Source organism: Vigna unguiculata, chromosome 9 (genome assembly GCF_037176805.1).
Source record: "Vigna unguiculata cultivar grain cowpea cultivar isolate G323 ecotype 2 chromosome 9, ASM3717680v1, whole genome shotgun sequence".
Classification (NCBI taxonomy): domain Eukaryota; kingdom Viridiplantae; phylum Streptophyta; class Magnoliopsida; order Fabales; family Fabaceae; genus Vigna; species Vigna unguiculata.
Window position 1 is genome coordinate 26,867,101 of NC_140800.1, and position 20,664 is coordinate 26,887,764.

The window sequence follows — 20,664 nt, forward strand, 5'->3', positions numbered from 1 at the left end:
TGGATCCCTTAGATATTTCATGGTTTTAATTGATGCATGAATTAGATGATCATATATTTATTTATTATCAACTTGCAATCAGGCATTTGCAAAGTTATTAAGACAATTTAAAGCTCACTTCCCAGATTATCCAATTAAGAAAATATGACTTGATAATGTTGGTAAATTTACATCTCATTCTTTTCATGAGTATTGTATATCAATTGGAATTGAAGTTGAACATCCAGTAGCACATGTTCACACTCAAAATGGACTTACAGAATAATTAGTAAAACGTCTAAAATTGGTTGTAAGATCATTACTTATGAGAGCTAATTTTCAATGGCTACTTGTAAGACCCGAGAATTTAAATAATTAAATAAATAATTATTAATAAATGCGGATAGTAGAAGCCTTTATGGCATTTAATGTTAAGTGTTGTGACATGGAAAAGTACTAGCTCAAGTGGTTGAGAGTACTTTGATTGTGTGAAAGGACTTGGGTTTGAGTCTTATATATGCCAATTGTATGATATTTTATTTTGTGCAATATTCTAAGGTTATGATTGAATAGGAGTAATGATAATCTAATCCTAAAACTATAGGAATTATCATGAAACATGATTGGTTGAATTGGTTATGCATATGCTTTGTGTTTGAGTGGTGGTGGGTTCAAACCTTGTTAAGGACGAAATTAAAAATTTCTTTTTGCTAAATTTTACCTTGACTTGAATATGAACAGGGAGGGGAAACCCTAGATGTCATGAGAGGGCAGCCACCAAAGTCCTTAAATGACCATTAACACCCAAAATATCAAATCATTAAGGACAATTTTAATTATTTTTGTTTTGCCATTTTTACCATAATTAAGGACATATAAAAAGGGAAACATAAGGCCAGTGGAAAGGTTTTGAGACTGAAAAACCTAGAGTGTTGAGAGGAGGACGAAATTCAAAAGGGAAGAGTCAGTTGGAATTGAGAGAAAAGATGTAGTTGTTTTGGGAGAGCAAAGGAGGGTTCTTGGGTACCACTAAGCCAAGGTTAGAAGGCCAAATTGGAGCAAGGATTTTCAGGTTAGGGGAGCTTTATGCTTTGATTTTATGGTTGTGAATGAATTGCATGATTTCATTATTGAGTACCATGAATTTTCTTGCTAAAGCTGATTTGAATTAGAGATGGGTTGTTTTGATATGTTTTGGAAAGCATCTTATGCAATTGTGTGAATATATTGGGGGTTTTCTGATTTGTATGATTGTCTGTATCAATCTTGATTTTTCTGAGTGGTCAATTTGAGTTGGAACATGTGTTATGCAAATTGTCATTGTTATTGGATTGCTTGGTGATGTTGGGAACAGGTTGGTAATTGTTTCTGCTTTGTGCGTGAGTAAACAGGGATTCCATCTGCTAATCTCGCTCAGGCGAGCCAATCTCGACTAGGCGAGAGTTGCAGAGTCTTGACCCTGATTCTGCTTGAGCTAATCGCTTAGGCAGAGTGCCCAGGTTTTGGGCGACCTGTTATCTCGCTCAGGCGAGTACCACTCGCCTAAGCGAGAAATCGAGGGGTGTGAGACTTTGATTTGAGCACCTCACATAGGCGAAAAGGTCAATTTTTAGGCGATAAGGCTTTTTGCTCAGGCGAGAGGTTCTCGCTTAAGTGAGAACTCTTGCTTAACTTTGTGTTTTGCTTAACTCGCCGCCTAGGCGAGAGTTTTTGGTGTTAGGCGAAGGGCGATCTCGCCCAGGCGAGGAGAGACTCGCTTAAGCGAGACTTCGCAGATAAACCAGGTTAGCACGCTCGCTCAGGCGAGAAAGCTTAGCCTAAGTGAGACAGACCTGGTCGCTTAAGCTAAGGCTTCTAGCCCAAGCGAGTTTAGTGCAGTTTGTGTATATTGTTTGTACGCAATGATGCGAACGTGGATCAGGAGACGCTATGCCATGAGCGGGTAGGTTCATGGATGGTGTTTAACATGTGATGGTATGAGCGGGGAGGTTCATACCCAGTTACTCTTATGTGAGGATACGAGCGAGGTAGGTTCGTATGTTCCGTGCTCACATTTGAGAGGTGTTGCATGCGGAGAGGTACGTGGCTGGTGGATCACATGTGTTGGACTACAGGCGGGCAGGTCTGTAGGGTAGGACTACGAGTGGGGAGGTTCGTAGAGGCAAGACCACGAGTGGGCAGGTTCGTGTAAGCATCATGAATCCTGAGTCCATGGCTAATTATGTTGTGTGTTGTGAAGGTTGCAAAGCCTTAGGGTTAGGGGTCTTAACCAAGAATTAATTAGGATGAATGAGATGGGTGCATTATTTTTATTTTGTTATCTTAAGTGCTAATCTATTTATAAGCTCACTCTTTTTGTGTGTGTTTGGCGATGATCGTGCGATTCATTACACGTGAGCAGATGATATTACAAGTGATGCTGGTGATGCATAGAGACGGAGAGAGGGCTAGCTTGGGGAATTTTGAGCTAGGGATTTTCTTATGTTTTCCATTGTTTTGTCAGATTTTGGAACTTGTAATGAAATTACTATTAAGCTGTATTTAAATTATGACACGATTAATAATGCTTTAAATTTTCCCACATTTTGGGAGTAATAAAGTACAACATTTGAATTTATTTATTCTTATTTATTTATTTTAATCAAGTAATTTCCAGTAGAGATGTTACACTACTTGGGTATATGTAATTTTGCATGCTATAGTATTGATTCGCATCAAGCCAACAAGTTATCATAAATACTATGTTATGCAGTTGGTTTTTAGTTAGTAACCTAATGTTTCTCCTTTAAGAATTTTTGGTGTGGTGTATATGTTCCAATTTCCCCACCAAAAGAGATTATGATGGGTCCTCAAAGACAAATGAGAGCATATGTTTAATATGATTCTCCATCAATAATAAAAAATATCTTGAACTATCAATAAAAGACTTATTTATAGTTTGATTTGACGATTGTCTTTTTGATGAATAAACTTTTCCAACATTAGGGGGAGAAAGAAAACAATTGAAAAAAGATATTGGTTGAATGAATTAACATGATCTCATCTTGATCCTCACAGAAAAAAAAATGTGAACTGGAAGTTCAAAGGATAATTCATTTACAAAATTAGTCAATCAATTACTAGATGCTTTTACTCACAAAAAAAGAGTATCTAAATCATATATACCAACTGTTAGTTCTCCAAATATAATTGACATTAATTCATAACATGCCTACAACATGGTAGGACTGTTGGTTCCAAAGACATAGTTGAAGCGTGGTAGACCTATTGGTTCCAAAGATAAAAACTCTTGAATGAGAAAAGGAGCTAAAATGCAAGATGACCTAGTCAAAAACTTGGAAATCCCAAGAGATTTATTTGAAATAATTAATGATTTGGTTCCAGAAGAATCTCAGGTACCTGAAATTGTTGAAAATGATGAAATCTCAATAAATTATGTCATAAATAAGATAATATGGAACCAAAATAAAGTCAATGTTGATAAGACTTTTGCATATAATATAACAATGAATGTTATGAGTGACAATGAGGATCAAGAACCAATTACAATTGAAGATTATTAACAAATAAATGATTGCCAAAATGAAAAGATGTAATAAATGCATAATGAGATGTCCTTGCAAAACGAAAGGTTTTTGAACATGTAGTTCACACACCTGAGGATGTAAAACCTGCTGGGTACAAATGGATTTTTTCTCAAAAACAAAATAAGAATGTTGAAATTGTTAGATACAAAGCATGATTAGTTGCTCAAGTTTTTTCACAAAAATATGGTATTGATTTGTGATAAGACATATTCACTAGTATGGATGCATCAATATTTCAAATATTTAATTATCCTAATTGCACAAGAAGCTTTGCATTTACATTTAATGGATGATGTTACATCCTATTTGTACGATTCTCTTAAGAATGATATGTATATGAAAATCCATAAAGGATTTAATTTGTCTAATAAAGAAAATTCTAAAGAGGATTATTCAATAAAATTGAATAAGTCCCCTTATTGATTAAAGCAATCACGACTAGGGATGTCAACGAGGCATGCAGATACTGACATATTTTTTTTAATATCCACAGGTACTCGCAAGTATTTACAAAAGAAAATTTTAATATTTAACAACATATTTTGACCATAAATTCAAATAAAAATACAATGCATAACATTCATAAATTTCAAACAAAGTGCAAATAACCCATTTAAATAGTGTTGAATGATAATTTACAAAGAAATAAAGATTTTTTAAAACCAATTGATAAAAAATAACCCATTTAAAATCAATGTGTGAATGTTTTAATCATTTTTTTTTAAATTTAAATTAGAGTATAGTGGGTATGGGTATCCATAGGTATAAATACTATGATACCCGTACCTGCCCCGGTAACATGTAAGTATAAAAAATACACGTACCTGTTACTCGTGGATATCCATTTATAATATCTATTTCCTACCTGTTACGGGTTTTATTAGTAGATACCCGCAGGTACGGATTTTTTTGACATCCCTAATTAGAACGTAAATGGTATAACCGTTTTAATGAATACTTGTTAAAAGGGTATATAAATGATTATATTTGCCCTTGTATTTATATGAAATTAGAAAATTGATTTGCCATAATTGTTGTTTATGTAGATGAGATAAACATCGTTGGAACTCTTAATGAGTTCACAAAGGCAATTGATTGCTTAAAGAAAGAATTTAAGATGAAGCATCTTGGGTAGGAAAAATTTTGTTTGAGATTCAAAATTGAGTATTTAAATAAAGGTGTTTTTATATATCAAGAGACTTATATAATGAAGGTGCTTAAAAGATTCTAAATAGAAAGACACACCCATTATGCACTCTAATGATTTGAAGTCGATAGATGTTGATAAAGGCTTTTTTAGATCCCAAGAAAATGATGAAGAACTTTTTGGTCCAGAAGTACCACATCTCAATGTTATAGGAGCACTAATGTATCTTGCTAACTATACTCGATCTGATATTGTATTTATTTTAAATTTGTTAAGCAAGATATTGTTCTTCACCTACAAGAAGACATTGGATTGGAGTAAAACATATACTTTGTTACCTTAAGAGTATTATGAATATGAGCTCATTTTATCCAAATAATTTAAAATCATATCTAATGGGTTATGGAGATGCATGTTATTTATCAGATCCTCACAATGTCACAATGGTTGATCACAAACAAAATATTTGTTCACATATGTTGTAGAATAATGATTTCATGGTGACATGTGAAACAAACCATAACAACAACATTGTCAAATCATGATGAATTTTAGCATTACATGAGGTAAGTCATGAATGTGTTTGGTTAAGGTGTATAATTCAACATGTGCAACAAACTTGTGGTCTATCCTCGGGAAAAATGGACTCAACAACCATACATGAAGACAATAATGCATTGTTCAATTGAAAGGGCGATATAGAGGTCCAAAAGATTTGTTCATATTAAAATTTGACAGATCTATTTATTTACAAAGTCTTTAACAAGAAGAACTTATGAGTAATTGGTTTATAAGATTGGACTTCGCGAACTTAATGATATGAGTTTACATCAGGGGGAGAAATAAAATATATGATGAACAATATTATATTAAACAATACAAAATGTTGTACTTTTTTTCCTTTACTTTTTTTCACAAAGAACATCCTCTTATCAATGGACACCCAAGTTGTATTAATTATTTTATTTATATCCTTTATGGGTTATATCTTCTATCCATAAATAAACTATTCCTATCACTAATAAGACACATAGAAAATTTAGTTCAATTCTCTCTTATTCTTTTTTTTTCTTCTCTATTATTAGCTTTATTTTATAATTATTTTGTCATTTTAAAATTACTCATCTAATTTCATTAATTTAAAAATTAATTAAGACATATATTTTATTGCTTAATCACTTACTGAAATAGTATAAGTGAGGTTTAACTCTTATTTATTTATTTTTATTTGGTCTAGATTTCCAATACAGCTTCTCACAAAAGATATACACCGAAAACAAACCTCACTTATTCGTATAGGTTAAGAGGATTTATATTATGAATTATAATAATGTCCACTAAACTAAAAAAAATAGATACATTATTAATAAATTAAAAAGTAATTAAACAGTGAATCAAAGTCTCTAAATTCATTGAAATTCGCTTGAATTAACTTCTGAGTTGAATAAAATTAAATCAATGTGATAAATTGCTAAATATTGTTAACTTTTATAAGTTTTAGAGATAAAAAATTTAAGTTTAATTAACAAAATATCACAAGTTAATTGTTTTACGTGAGAACTTAAAAAATGACTTTAGAGTAACTGTGATTTTATAAAAATATAGCACTGTAATATTTTAATAATAAAAGGTTAAGTTATATAAAAGCTTTTAAGAAAGAAAGTTTATTTTTAGAAAAACCACATCCTCTCTAAAAACCATTACTCTAAGTTCTATCTATCTTCTCTATTAGTTTATGACTCCAGCCTTTATCTGATTGAAGATCAGAGACCATACATTTGCTCCTAGCGAGAAGCTCTACAAAACTCACCGATCAGAAAGTTAAATAGTGTAAGTTTTTGTTTTGTTCTTTTCTACGTATTTTAGGTCTTGAGTCGCATATGATTCAAGGTTGCTCTTGGTGACTCTTTGTTGCTCTCTCATCCTAATGGTAGTCTTAGAACTCTAATCAGTATTTTTGTTGTTTGTCTAGGGGATCGTGTGCGTTTTGGTGTTTAGTGTTGTAGGATTTATTTAAAGAAGCGAGTTTGATTCAATTGGTACTAAAGAGTGTGTGTTGTTCTCGTAGAACCTTGGTTTTCTTGTTGATAGGAATTCCTTTATGAGACCTTGATTGATCAAATATGGTACTTCTTGAGTTAAAATATAGTTATACTACAATTTTATAAAGTTGTTTAAGTGGGGAATAACTCAGGACAAGTAAAAATTCTCAATCAAAACTCAGAGAAATATCTAGCTTCTCGTGCACCATTGAGCACCCTATAGTGTTGTCAGGCACCAATTGTGCAATGGTCACTAACTTTGCTTCTGTTGTGCAAAACTTTGGTACCTCTTGGCGCTACAAAGTTAGTGTGCTCACTAACTTATTGACGTTAGGCGCCAGAAAAGAACCACTAGGCGCAAGTCTCGTGTGAATATCCTGGGAAACATAAGCCTAATCACAAAGAAAGGGACAATAAAATTTCCAAAGCTAGGGGATGCTTCAAGAGTAAAGGTTGGGAAAGACCTCATGGGAGGGAGGAGAAATTACTTGCTCAAATAAAGTTAAACTCAACCAAGAAAGTCTTCAAGAATTTATGGTCAAACTCTTGCCAAGAATAGGAGGATGATGAGCCCTTAACCCCTACTAAGGATAGAGACACATGCTTAGGTAAAATAAACATGTTTAGAAGTGGAGTGATAAGTGCATATTTATGCTCTCAGTTAGCCTTTAACATTGGATTCCTAATTGGTTTTTGTGCTTTAAAATATTGTTTTAATTAGGATTTGTTATAATTGGATTTATTATACAAAAACATGTTAAAAATAGTTTTTTAGTTGCATAAATGTTCTTTGGATATTTTGAGGTGTGTTAGTGCAGTTGCAGCTAAGTTGAACTTATGGAGGTGTGGAAATAAATTGATTAAAGGTTCATGACATCTTAAAGGTGAATCCAAGAATAGAAAATTATCAAAATCACAAAAATCCAAGTCAAGCATTGAATGAAGAAGGCAAGAAAATATTGAAAAAGTGAAGTTTGGCTAAGCTAAGAAGAGGGAACATGCAACAAAAATTGAACCTTGTAGTTTTCTCTATCTTTTTCTAGGAAAAAAGGGCTTTGATAATTCATAAATATTTATGATTAAAGATAATCTGGAGAAAATATATCTTTAGATATTTTATTTGATATTTTAAATAATTATCTTATTTAATTATATCATAAAATATCAAAAGATAATAACTACCAATTTTTTTTAAATATGGCAAGATCTTCTTAAATCTTTTAAGATTTCCACAACAAACAACTATATCTTGAAGATATTGAATTATTTAGAAGATAATTGGAGGAGATTGCAAAAGGCTGATTTGAAAAAGTAATGCAAATATTAGTTGGTAATAATTTATAAGATATCTATATGTAATTAATTTATTTACTTATATCAGAAATTGTCAACTAACTATATTTATCAAATAGTTTAAAAGTAGTTATATCTCTCTAAATATGTTTAGATATTCATAACCACTATAAATATAAATGATACTTATGATTATTTTAAAGATATTTGAGAAATTACAACAATAGAAAGGCAAGATCTAAGCCCAATTAAGTCCTATATAAAGAAACCAAGAGAAAATAGAAGAAAAAAGTTTGGATCTTCAGAGGTTAGGAACCCTTTAAAGGGGGCCCTAATTTCATCCTCTCTCTACCCTCTCTTCTTTTATTTTGATGTTATTTTGATTCCATGGAGGGTTAAGCTTGTCAAGTTTGTTCCACTACAATTTCATTAGGGATTATGAGGTTAGAATGCAATAATTGGTTTGTTATTTTGATTACTACTGTGATTTATATTTTTCTATGTCTTTTGCCTTTTAATCAAGTAAAAGTAATGGTTTTTATATTGTAATAAGTTAGCACGATGTTAAATCTACATAACATATCAATCATATGTGTTCAAAGGTTTTTAATTTTAATTGAGAATGTACTTTGATTAAATTTAGAAACTTTCATATGATTGAGTGTGTTTTTGCCAATGATTGAGAATGTACTTTGATTAAAGGTAAAAACTTTAACAATAATTAATGAAGAATGTACTTTGATTAATTAGCTTTTTACTTGATATAAGAGGGAAAAGAATAAACATAATTAGGCATAGTAATATTTAATTGAGAATATACTTTGATTAAATTTACTATGATTAATTTATAAAGTTCTTGCTTTTAATAAATAATGTAATTTGGTTAATAGTAATAACGCCAACAAATTAATTGAAAACTTATATTGATTAATTTAAAAATCTAAGACAATAATTAATTGAACAATAATCCTTAGATAACTAGTGAATAATCTATTTTAAAAGAAATGAAACCAATATATTTTCTTTATCATTGTTTTTATATCTTTTTATATCTTTTATTTCTTAGGAGTTTCTTCATCTTCTTTTGGTTTAGTTTTTTTTTGACTTTCCCTAAGTTGACTTATTATGACTTGACTTTGGTTGACTTGTTGACCTTAGTTGACATGTTTGTAGAAAATGAAAGAAGTAATTAGCTAAAAAGGGGGTTTGAATTGGCCTTTTTGAAAACTTTAGTTCCTTTCAAACTTGTAAAAACACATGTAATTGAACCAAAATGATCAAGAACTCGGTATGCAATTACTACTGGAACATGCATTTTGAATCGATTGAAAATAGAGTTAACAAGTTGATTTTATTAAATAGAGAGTCAACCAAATAGATCAGTAAATTTCAACAGATTAAGACACATAAACTCATAAACAGTTCAAGCAACTCATCAAAATTGATTCCAAACAATGATACAAACAAAATTACAAGTCCATATTATGTCAATTCACACAAATGCCATACAAAGATTGCTAAAAACATGTTTCTTGAAACTTTTTATCAAAATATCAACCAAAGAGAGAAAGATCAAACCCTTGCACAAAACTTTTTGTACTAGTTTACTCAAAATTGAGCTACATCTAATTAGTCAAGGCAATCTGAGTCTGACTTTACACTATTTCAAAAGATTTACACAATTCACCAAGATTACACTTTCGAGATATACAAAACAACACCAAGACTCTTAAATCCCACAAGAATCTCTACAAAAGCACAACAAGACTCCTACTTGTAGACCTGGAAACTAACCAGGCAACACCCAGAAACTTGAGAAAGACCAAACATGGTTGATAGCTCTCCCTATCCAACTAAAACAGTTTCTCCAAGTCTCTACACCAAGCAAAAATGCTCTAAGAAATCAAAGATTACAACACGAATAACTGAAAATGGAACTCAAAAGAGTACAAAGAGAGAAATTTCTAAAAGTTCACATTGATTTCGCGCTCAAAATGGCAATTGTTACAATTCTCTCTAAAAAACTAGATTTTATAATCTATTTGTTAACATATTCAATAAGTTAATTTATCTGTTAAATCTGTTGATTTCATTTGACTTAAGGTGATTGAAATTTAATTTAACTGATTGAATATGTTAATAACAGAACTATAGCAGCTAGCCAATTAACATGTTAAAAACTCATTCAACAAGCTAAGACTGCAACCAAACATAAGAAACCTATACTATGTCAAATTGTCTTCACTTTAAGCTCTAATCTTCAATCACCTACTTATGAGGTGAGGTTTGCACATACTTATATGCTTTAAATGGTCTTATCTTTAGTCATTATGAGACTTCCAACACTATTCGTGGAAGAAATTCAACTGTTGAAAGACTTTTTTTTCATCACTCAATATATTTCAAAGATGCAAACAAAATTGACCAATTTATTGCGAAACCAAACACTACTGAGTCAATGTTCACAAGTTGGATCAAATGTAACAAGAAATTACAAGAGGCATGAAACTTAACCTACAGTCAATTTGTATTTGAGTTTGTTTATGTGAAAAAAGATAGATGTTGGAAACCAAGGAAAAAGGAAACACTATTGGAAGACTTATGTGGATAGCACCAAGTACAAGATAACTTTTGGTGGAAAAGTTAGTGTTTGGTGGAGAGTTCAGGCATACTCCTAGTTTTGTCAAGAGGAACAAGATCAAATATTATTCATACTACTATAAATTCTTCTTACCTTTGGAATCATTGTCAAATATTATCTTCGATAAAGAACATGTGTGTATCACAAGCTAGATTGGACCTGACTAAGACAGAAAAAATTAAAGAATTTGTTGATTGGATGGTAAAGGTCAGAGATGGTATATTAGTTGGACTAAATGATGCTTTAGTAGAAATTAACATTCGACCAGAATTTTTGATATTGGATTTTAATGATCGTATTGAAACTATTATCAACAGCGCATACCCAGATCTAACACAAAACTATTTCAATGATTACTTATTGTAGTCTAGACCATTTTTGGTTAGCAGAATAGAAATTGTAAATGAGATTAATGAATGTGTTTTGTCCTTAACACCAGGTATGCCCTTGATATTAACATCATCCTTCGGTGTAGTATGTTTAAATATATGAATAATGGTATATAATGCCTACTCAGTGTACTATTATAGGTAACACAAAGAATATCTCAATTTTGATACTTTGTCAACACTGAAGAAATGGTTGTTGATGTATATGATCAAATTACCTAAGAATATCTAAATACATTAAATACATCAAGTCTCCCAAAACATAACATTAAACTCAAGATTGGGCCCCAATTATGTTTTTTAGGAACTTGGACCAGGCTCGGGTATTATGTAATGACAGTAGATTAATAGTAAGTACACTAGCAAAATATGTTATTATAACAAAGATAATTACTAGAAATAGAAAAGGTCATGAAGTATATATACCTCGAATGTCTATGTCACCATCACATTTCCTATAGCCTTCCAAGCTTATTAAAAGACAATTCTCAGTTATCCTATCATATTCATTGATGATAAACAAATATCAAGGAAAATTTGTAGCATCAATAGGATTGTACCTTTCATCACCAATTTTCAGCCATGAACAACTATATGTTGTAATATCTAGAATTCAAAGTAAAGTTAGACCAAAAATACTAATACATGGTAGTCAAAAGAAACCTTTGAATTCTACAAACAATATAATCTTCAAAGAAGTTTTCTGCAATCTATTCCAAATATGCACCTAGGTTCCATCTAACCTATGTTATGCAATTCTAAAGTGCACAAAACAATCTAGGTTCCATCTAACCTATGTTATACAATTCTAAAGTGCACAAAACAATCTCAAACGTATGTTCCTATAATCATTTCTTCATTTATGCATACCAATATATTTTTCTATCTTCATTAGACATAAACTTATAATTTAATAAATTCCTTCGCAGTATCTAACTCAAACACCACGATTCTTCGGCAGTACCAGTCGTTGTTACTTTTCTTCAGCAATACTACTTGAAATTGTCGTTGTTATTACCACTACTATTGAAGGGATCGATACAATTAACCCCCACCCACGATATAACTTTCATATAACTAAATTACACAAAAATTCAAATTCAAAAAAGACCCAAACATTCCAATTAATTCATTCAAAGATGACGTATAATAGAGCACCAAGTTGTCCTCATATATCCTCCACAAGTTTGCTCTTCCATCAAGAAGAGCATTAACTACCCAAAAACCATCAAATTTTAGCCATCCAGGTGCACCCTAATCGCCACCACAGATCTAGTCACACAGTTAGGGATGGCAACGGGGCGGGGCGGTGACGGGTTTCGCTATCCCATACCCATCCCCGCATAAAAAATTCATCCCCATCCCCATACCCAAACCCAACGGGTATCAAACTTTTTTCCCATCCCCATCCCCACCGGGTAACGGGTATAATCTCGTACCCATACCCGTACCCGTGTTCTAATTACTTCAATATTAATTTTTATAAAAGAAAAAAATTACGGTAAAGAAAACATAATATTATGAAATTCAATATTAGGAGGATTTTCTTCGATGTCAAATACCTTAAAATAAATTATAATTGTTTACATTTTATATTAGAATACCAAATAAAATTTCATGTGAACCAAAACATTTATTAAATTTGCAAACTACAACATTGATGAACTTAGTTGATAAAATTAAAAAATATTTCAAAAAAATATAAAAGGAAAACAAATATTCAAATTAAAATATATTTTAAATGTTTGTTTACTTCAATTTTTTAAATTCTAATGAATCTCTTTTTTATACACTAATAAAAGTTATAATACATCACTTGATCAAAATGACACAAAGAACAAATAATAAACATAATAATAAAAGGAAAACAAATAATCAAATTAAAATATATTTTAAATGTTTGTTTACTTCAATTTTTTAAATTATAATGAATCTCTTTTTTATACACTAATAAAAGTTATAATACATCACTTGATCAAAATGACATAAAGAACAAATAATAAACATAATAATAAAATTTTGACATAGATTTTCTATCTTTTGAACTTCAATATATGTTGGATAGTGACAAAAAAATATTCATAACAATTACATTAAATTTTTATATTGTAGTAAATAAAAGTTATTTATACAATTAAAGTGAAAAAAATTACAGTATGATTAATAGTGAGTTATAAAATAACAAATAATTAGATAGAATATATCGAAATATTATTCTACATGATGAAAATAAACAATAAATAAAAATATTAAAAAACTAACAAATGTGTGTTTTAGAAATAATTTGAGAGATTATCGAAAGAAATCGCACAAAGAAAATCAAATGTATAATTAAGGTATGATAAAATGAAAAATACCTTAGAGAACTAATTATTAAATTATGTTTGAAGTGGTCAAAATTAAATAGAAATATCATTAGTGACCAAAAAATTTGTCATTAAATTACAAATAAATTAGTAATTAAATTGGTCACTAAATCAAGTACCGATTCGATCATTGAATCGGTCACTAATTTAGTCATTGATTCAGACAATAAATCAACTACTACCACCAATGACGAAAAATAGTGACTGATATGGGTTACTGACTAAATCAGTCACCATTTCATGTTTTTCTTGTAGTGAATTATCATATACTATTCCTAAATATCATTATATATATATATATATATATATATATATATATATATATTTAACCACTTCAAACAAAATTTAAAGTGAAAAGATTACATTATGATTAATAATGAGTTATTAAATAAAAAATAATTAGATAGAATATATCGAAATATTATTCTACATGATGAAAATAAAAACAATAAATAAAAATATTAAAAAACTAACAAATGTGTGTTTTAGAAATAATTTGAGAGACTATCGAAAAAAATCACACAAAGGAAATCAAATGTATAACTAAGGTATGATAAGACGAAAAATATCTTAGAGAACTAAGAAAACTTTTCAAATATCAACATATATACTTAATGGTTGAAAAATAATGAAAATTATTTTAATGAAACAAAAGAGTTCTTCAAATTAAACAAAAATTAATAATAATAATAAGTAAAGAATTTTTTTTATATTACCTTAAATTGAGAGTATAAACATTCTCATGTGAAAGGAAAATTTATAATAAATAAAAATATTAAAAAATAATATAAATATTCAAATGTGAGGCATAATTTTTTTTTTATTAACATACATCATTTTAACATAATTATATAAAGGTTATGATAAGATAAAAAATATATTGGAGATGAGAATGAGTTTCATGACAAATGAAATAATTAAAAGAAATAAAAAATAGAATATATATATATATATATATATATATATATATATATATATATATATATAGGGGTTACTTGATTAATTGTGAATATTTTAATAATTTAAACGAGAATGGAAATATGGCGGGGACGAGTATTATGACGGGTATATGTACATCCCCATACCCATCTCCATACCCAACTGAAAAAGTCGGGGATTCCCCATACCCATACCCATACCCAGTCAATGCGGGGATTCTCGTCAAAACGGGGACGGGTTCGGACAATACCCACGGGGACAACGGGGACGGGTTCGGACAATACCCACGGGGACAGGTTTATTTGCCATCTCTACACACATTCCACTTGTGTATGGTCTTTAATTACTGCACCCCACTAATTTCTCGTTGCATCCTTCCTATATCAAATTTATCTTTCAATCTCTATTTTCAAACCACATTAACCGACCAAATCATTCTGAAATAACAATTTTAAGTAACAATATTATTCTGACAAATACTTATTTCACCCACATGTATATGGAATACATATAAACAGATACATATCCATTACAAATCCTCTCAAAACCACACTTTCAAATTATACATATAAGTTCCTACTAAGCTTCAAATTTGACCATTTTAAACTTTAATATGATTACATTCAACCACGTTTATAATCACCATTTTAAATTGATATATTTAACTATTAAATGTAAACTATTCAATATTAAATAATATTCATTTTATTGTCATTTTAAAACCCATATTTATTTAAATACTTATACACAATTACAACATCTAAATATAAATATGTAAATAAATTATTTATTAAATATAATACTTATTCCATTAATTTTTTTTATTAAAAAATAAGTACAAAAACGACGACCCATGCCTAAACTCGGTCTCAAGCTAGTTAATATAAACACATAAAAATCAAGAAAACTGAGTTTTTATCTTTTCATTTTGGTTGCCTGTAGTGACAGCACATTGAACTGAACTTACTTTAAGAAAAATGAAACAAAACATTTAGCTACAAACCTACGAGAAACATTAAATTCTAAATATGAGACCATAAAAATTTAAAAATTAACACTTAAAATTATTTCTGTTTTACCTTCAAATCCTTTCAAATTATTTCAATCCGAATCAAACCACGCTAAGGATATCACTCAACAATAAACTTAGTAGATATAAAACAAACAAAAGTAAAGGTTACAACCAAGAAGGTTACTATCATCATAAAGTTTAGATCCTTTTTACTTAATTCTAGAAGCTAATACAAACCTTTGAGTTGTCCCCAACCCCTATTTATTTATTCATAGTTATAAAAATGGTGGACCAGATTTCGTTCATGGTAAAGATGACAACAATTTACTGATTTCCAGAAACGGGACCGTCTTGTCCTTTCTTAATATCATCCCAGCCTCTTACCCATGGTTGGCCAGGCGTTGCTCTTACTTCTGGAGCAGAATGGCTATTGAGGTTTTTCATAACTCTTTCATGCACTGCAGCAAAGACCTAAGCAACATATGACTAACCGGCATCAGAGCGCGCAAAGGGGAAAAAAATCAACCAAATTATCAGATTTCATCATTCAATTAATAAAATAAAACTCACTGGGTTTGTGCTGACTGATTCTGGGGGTTGTTCCTGCCCTGATATCCATTTCCATAAATCTGGGTTTTCCTGTACAGTACAAATATTTTGCCTTAAACTATTGGCATCTAGTTGCTACTTGCAGTTCTATTGTCATTTTCCATCACAACTTGGCAAAGTCCTCTAACAAAACCATTGCACATACGTGATTTCTCAGCCACCCTTCTAAATTAGGTTCAAATCTAGTAGTGACTAGAAAGGGGCAAAAGTTACGAAACTTCAGTCCAATTATATATGTGATGCATTATCAACAACTAGGAGAATGGAAAGCATCATTCAAAAGATCCCTTTTTTATGTACAAAAGAGAAAAGTGTTTTTGCGTACAAAAGAGAAAAGTGAAAGAAGCAGCAGCATTTTCCATTCAAAGATTCTAATTTCAAAACAGAAACTCTCTTAACAAAAACTAATAAACTAAATCCTCTTTAAGAGACAGAATAGAAACTTGTTTCCAAAACATCTAGATTCCTGTAGCCAGACTCTTATCCTACAGATGAACTCCCAAATTTATAATATTACAGATTAGGCTCTGTATTATTAACGGTCTTTAAGGCTTGATTTTTCATATAGCTTTGAAATCATGCAAACATCAAGTTGCCGTAAACCAAATAGCTGTTGCTTTCACTTTGAAACTTCCATCTCTTGTGCCCTTTAACTGAATTTAAGTCATCCTCTCAAGTCTCAAACCAGAAAACAGTTTTAAAAGACATCACTGACAGAAACAAGCTTATCTAAGAGATAAAAATGGAAATAAGATCTTAAGCAACCTTCATTATAATCTTTCAGTGAAAATTCTGATTCACAACTTTTCACAAGAGCCTTTTAGTGAGAATTTCAATTTGCTTAACAGGAGGACAGTGCAAATATTTTATGAAATATGCTAGTCCAAAAAACCTCACATTCAGGTTTAGAAATTGTTCAAGTTCCTGAATATCATAAAGTAGCCGAGAAGCAGCAACTCTAGCATTTGAATTGTTCAAAATTTATATAAGCCTAATAATAGTTCCAATGTGAAGATGAAAATAAATAAATTACCAGGTCGAGAACATAGATGAGAGCCTTAATCCGATTTTCATCCAAAGTGTGAATGTTTTCCTCAACCCATTTGCCGAGGACCAAATCGAGTTCCAGGAACCCTCGTTGCTTGCTTCTATACAATAGCCTGTTGAAGAAAAAATAAAGCAAATCAAAAAGATTTTGAAAATAACAGATTCACCAATTGAAAAAACTGATAAAGCTATAAAAAAGGAAAAACACTAACTGGTTAAACAAGCGTCTTTTGCTTTCTTCGTTTGATAAATCGATTTCCTGGGATGGGGTTTGAGTGTGGGACGAGAAAGGGGTAAACCTGGAATAACCAAAAAAAGGTCTGCGGAAAAAACTTGGTTAAAAGGGGAAAAATAGAAGAAGAAGAACAAGTGAAGGTGCGATTGAAGGGTACCTGAGAGTGTTAGCAGGGTTTGTGAAAGTAGCGATGGTGGCTTTGTTGGAATTGATGACTCTGTAGACGTTGATCGCAACTTTTCTGAAACTTGCCATTAGAAAAACAACTCAAATTCGAATTTAATTTGATAGGAATGTTTTTTCTCCAGCCATTCGAGAAGAAGGAGTATACAATTTCTGCACAATTTCCACCGTGAAAGGTAAAACTTGAACTCTTTTGTATACCTACCATTTTAACCATCCAACATATATTGTGACCTTATGTCAATTAATATTAGTTTTAAAATATTTTAAGTTATTTTTTTTAATTAGTCGTTATAATATACTAGCAAAAACATAGACGTTGTCCCATTTATGTGTTTGATTTTTTTAATTTTTATAGAATATATAATTAATTTTTGAAATAGTTGTTAAATGTAAAAATAGAAAAAAAATATGTACACAAATTTTTTTAAAAAAATATATGTTAAAGATAAAAGAAGGTTTTAGAATAACGGTTAAAAATAAACAATTTTTAAAATAATTAAATTTAAAATACTTAAGGGTAAAATTGAAATAACGAATGTGGACAGAGAAAAGGATATTTCTTTATATATTCTTATAGATAATTTTTGGTCATGTTTGTCTATTCTTTCTTAAACGAATTTTCCTCTAAATGATTAGGAAGAACGTCAATCCATCCCTAGCTCTACTTTGAAAATTAGGAATCCCAAATAAATTTGTTTTGTGAATATTATTTGAATTCGTCATCGTTTTGACAAAAAATTTCTGCATTGACTGAATATGGTATGGATTTGGAGAGTTCCTGACTTTTTCAATTAAATATGGGAATGTCCATATCTATACCATCTTCGTCTCCGTACCCGTCATAATACTCATCCCCACCATATCTCATCCCTATTTAAATTATTAAAATATTCATAATCAATCAAATAATCTTTATATATATATATATATATATATATATATATTATTTTGACTCGTGCATTGTGCGAGATTATTTTGAATATTGAGTATAAATTAATGTTCTACTATAAATAAAATTTAGCATAAATTAATGAATAAAATTATGAATATTATATTTGACATACTTTGAATCAATTGATTAAGTTATAGAGACATAGATGTAGGTTAGTAACCAAAAAAACCTTCCAACACAGTAATCTTCTAACATAGAAATAATGAAATATAAAAGAAACATATATTCAAATTTTACTCAACAAAATAGCAGTAGATGAATAAACATGTATTTAAACTTAGTAGTAATTGATGCTTCTACTTATTAGAACTAGTACCAAAATTTGAAAGCCCAATATGTCTTCAAGTCGACACATAACCAAGTTGAATAACCATACATGAATGTTCAATAGTCATAAAGAAGTAAAGAAAGTGTGGAAATACAACCTCCTGTTTTTAAGGCATTTTCAATACCTAAAAAAGAATTTATTGTATTTATGAAAATTAAGAAAAGTACGTTGTAGCCACTTGCATCTTTCTGAAGTTTGGTTCCATACATCAGTTTTCGTTATTTTTCATTCATAAATATCTATGTGAAATTGGACCTAATTCATATCCAAGTTTCCTTTAACCTATAGCATATAATGGGAACCAACACTATTTACAGAGCAACCATATAATGGCATACCTTCGAATCGAATATATGTAGATAGTGTTAAACTTCTAAAATATGGTTGTGTAGGTTTCATGTTGCTTCATGTCCGTTGTCATACTTGTAGAAGAGACTCACTCCTCATATATTTGTGAAATTGAAATTTGGAGATGGAAGAAATAATAACCATACGAACATGCAAACAGTGAAAAATAGTAAAAAAGTCTTAGTGGGAGGTCCAAACAAAGCCTACATTATTGTCCACATTTACATTAATGGGAGGGCCTTTAGAATAACCATGTTAATGTTAATAATGTTGGGTTAAAATTTTAAAACATGAATATAATTATAAGTAAATTAAAATATTAAAAGATTAATATAATTAAAACTAAAATAGTCATCGGTGTAATTTTCTTTTCAAGAAATTTTTTAAGATTGTATAAATTTTTATAGTATAATTTTATTAAGGCAAGCCACACACACACATATATATATAATTATAAGAAAATTAAAATATTAAAAGATTAATATAATTAAAACTAAAATAGTCATTGGTGTAATTTTCTTTTCAAGACTTTTTTTTAAGATCATATAATTTTTACTGTATAAAACTAATTTTTTTTTGTTTAGTCAGCAAGATTATCATGTAGTAGCATTCACCTGATCTTGGAGGAACATATGTCAGTCTACCAATACTATAACCATGTTTTCTTGGTTTCCATTGTTTTTTTTGAGACACCCAAACAAACTTTGTTGGAAATTCAACATAGGTCAAGTTCATGCCTTTCTCAAATTTCTTGTTAGCTTCAAACCAAGTTAAAATCATTGTATTCATATTCTCATTCTTGTCCAACATCATCAATTCAATCATCATCTTTAAACAAAACTGGTTGTTGATCTTGTAGGTGAAAAGTTGAACGTTGAACAGCAGGTCATCTATAATGGATATCAAAACCAAAAATTCTCCAAACTGCTTCACATGGCAATAAATATCTACAATCATAATATCGTTTTATCTCATCAACAACGATCGTTTATGTAGATTCATTCTCTTTATTTGTAATTTTCATTGTGGCTTTATCAGGACATTTGTTGACATATTTGAACAAATATTTAATTGAGTTTGATTTGTTACAATATTTTGTATTAACATGAGCTTCTCATTAAGAGAAGAGGACTATAAGGCACCACATTTCTATTGCCTAATTTATGTCCATTTTTCTCCACAAATAAACCATCATCTCTACATCTATATACATGTCTAAACTTTTCAAGAAAAAATTTAGAGCACCGACCTTCTTTCATGTATGGTGAGTTGAATCTAGCAGCTCTACATGGACCATGTATCATATATATTTGAATAACCTTTGAAAGTTTTAGATATAGATCTGGATGAGGAAGTTCAGTAAAGATTACATGATCTATGTGCTTTGCATTTTCTAACTTGTTTGAGTCACTCAACCATAATAATATACGAGCATGTGGCAAATCTCTCTTCTGAAAGTCTATTATATACATTCCTAAAATCAAAAAGTAATGATTAGATACAATAATTTATAGTAATAATCTGAAATATATTCTTTATATATATATATATATATATATATATA

At 30.0% G+C, this 20,664-nt stretch overlaps 1 protein-coding gene across 1 annotated transcript; it reads right to left on the reverse strand.

Moving 5' to 3' along the window:
* Positions 1-15,513: 15,513 nt before the first annotated feature.
* Positions 15,514-17,663, reverse strand: SDHAF2 (succinate dehydrogenase assembly factor). Its single transcript, XM_028046134.2, has 5 exons — positions 17,444-17,663; positions 17,264-17,371; positions 17,038-17,164; positions 15,966-16,034; positions 15,514-15,866 (listed from the first exon to the last, which is right to left on the reverse strand). The coding sequence occupies exons 1-5, from the start codon at positions 17,539-17,541 to the stop codon at positions 15,720-15,722; spliced, it is 549 nt and encodes a 182-aa protein (XP_027901935.1). The 5' UTR covers positions 17,542-17,663; the 3' UTR covers positions 15,514-15,719.
* Between the last annotated feature and the right edge of the window lie 3,001 nt (positions 17,664-20,664).

Bases quoted from the DNA above. Each gene is read 5' to 3' on its own strand.
- SDHAF2 (XM_028046134.2), bottom strand. From the start codon at position 17,541: ATGGCAAGTTTCAGAAAAGTTGCGATCAACGTCTACAGAGTCATCAAT. The intron at 17,165-17,263 runs GTTAGTGTTTTT...TTTCTTCAACAG, and splicing joins AAAAGACGCTTGTTTAACCA to GCTATTGTATAGAAGCAAGC. The intron at 16,035-17,037 runs GTAATTTATTTA...TGTACTGTACAG, and splicing joins TCATCTATGTTCTCGACCTG to GAAAACCCAGATTTATGGAA.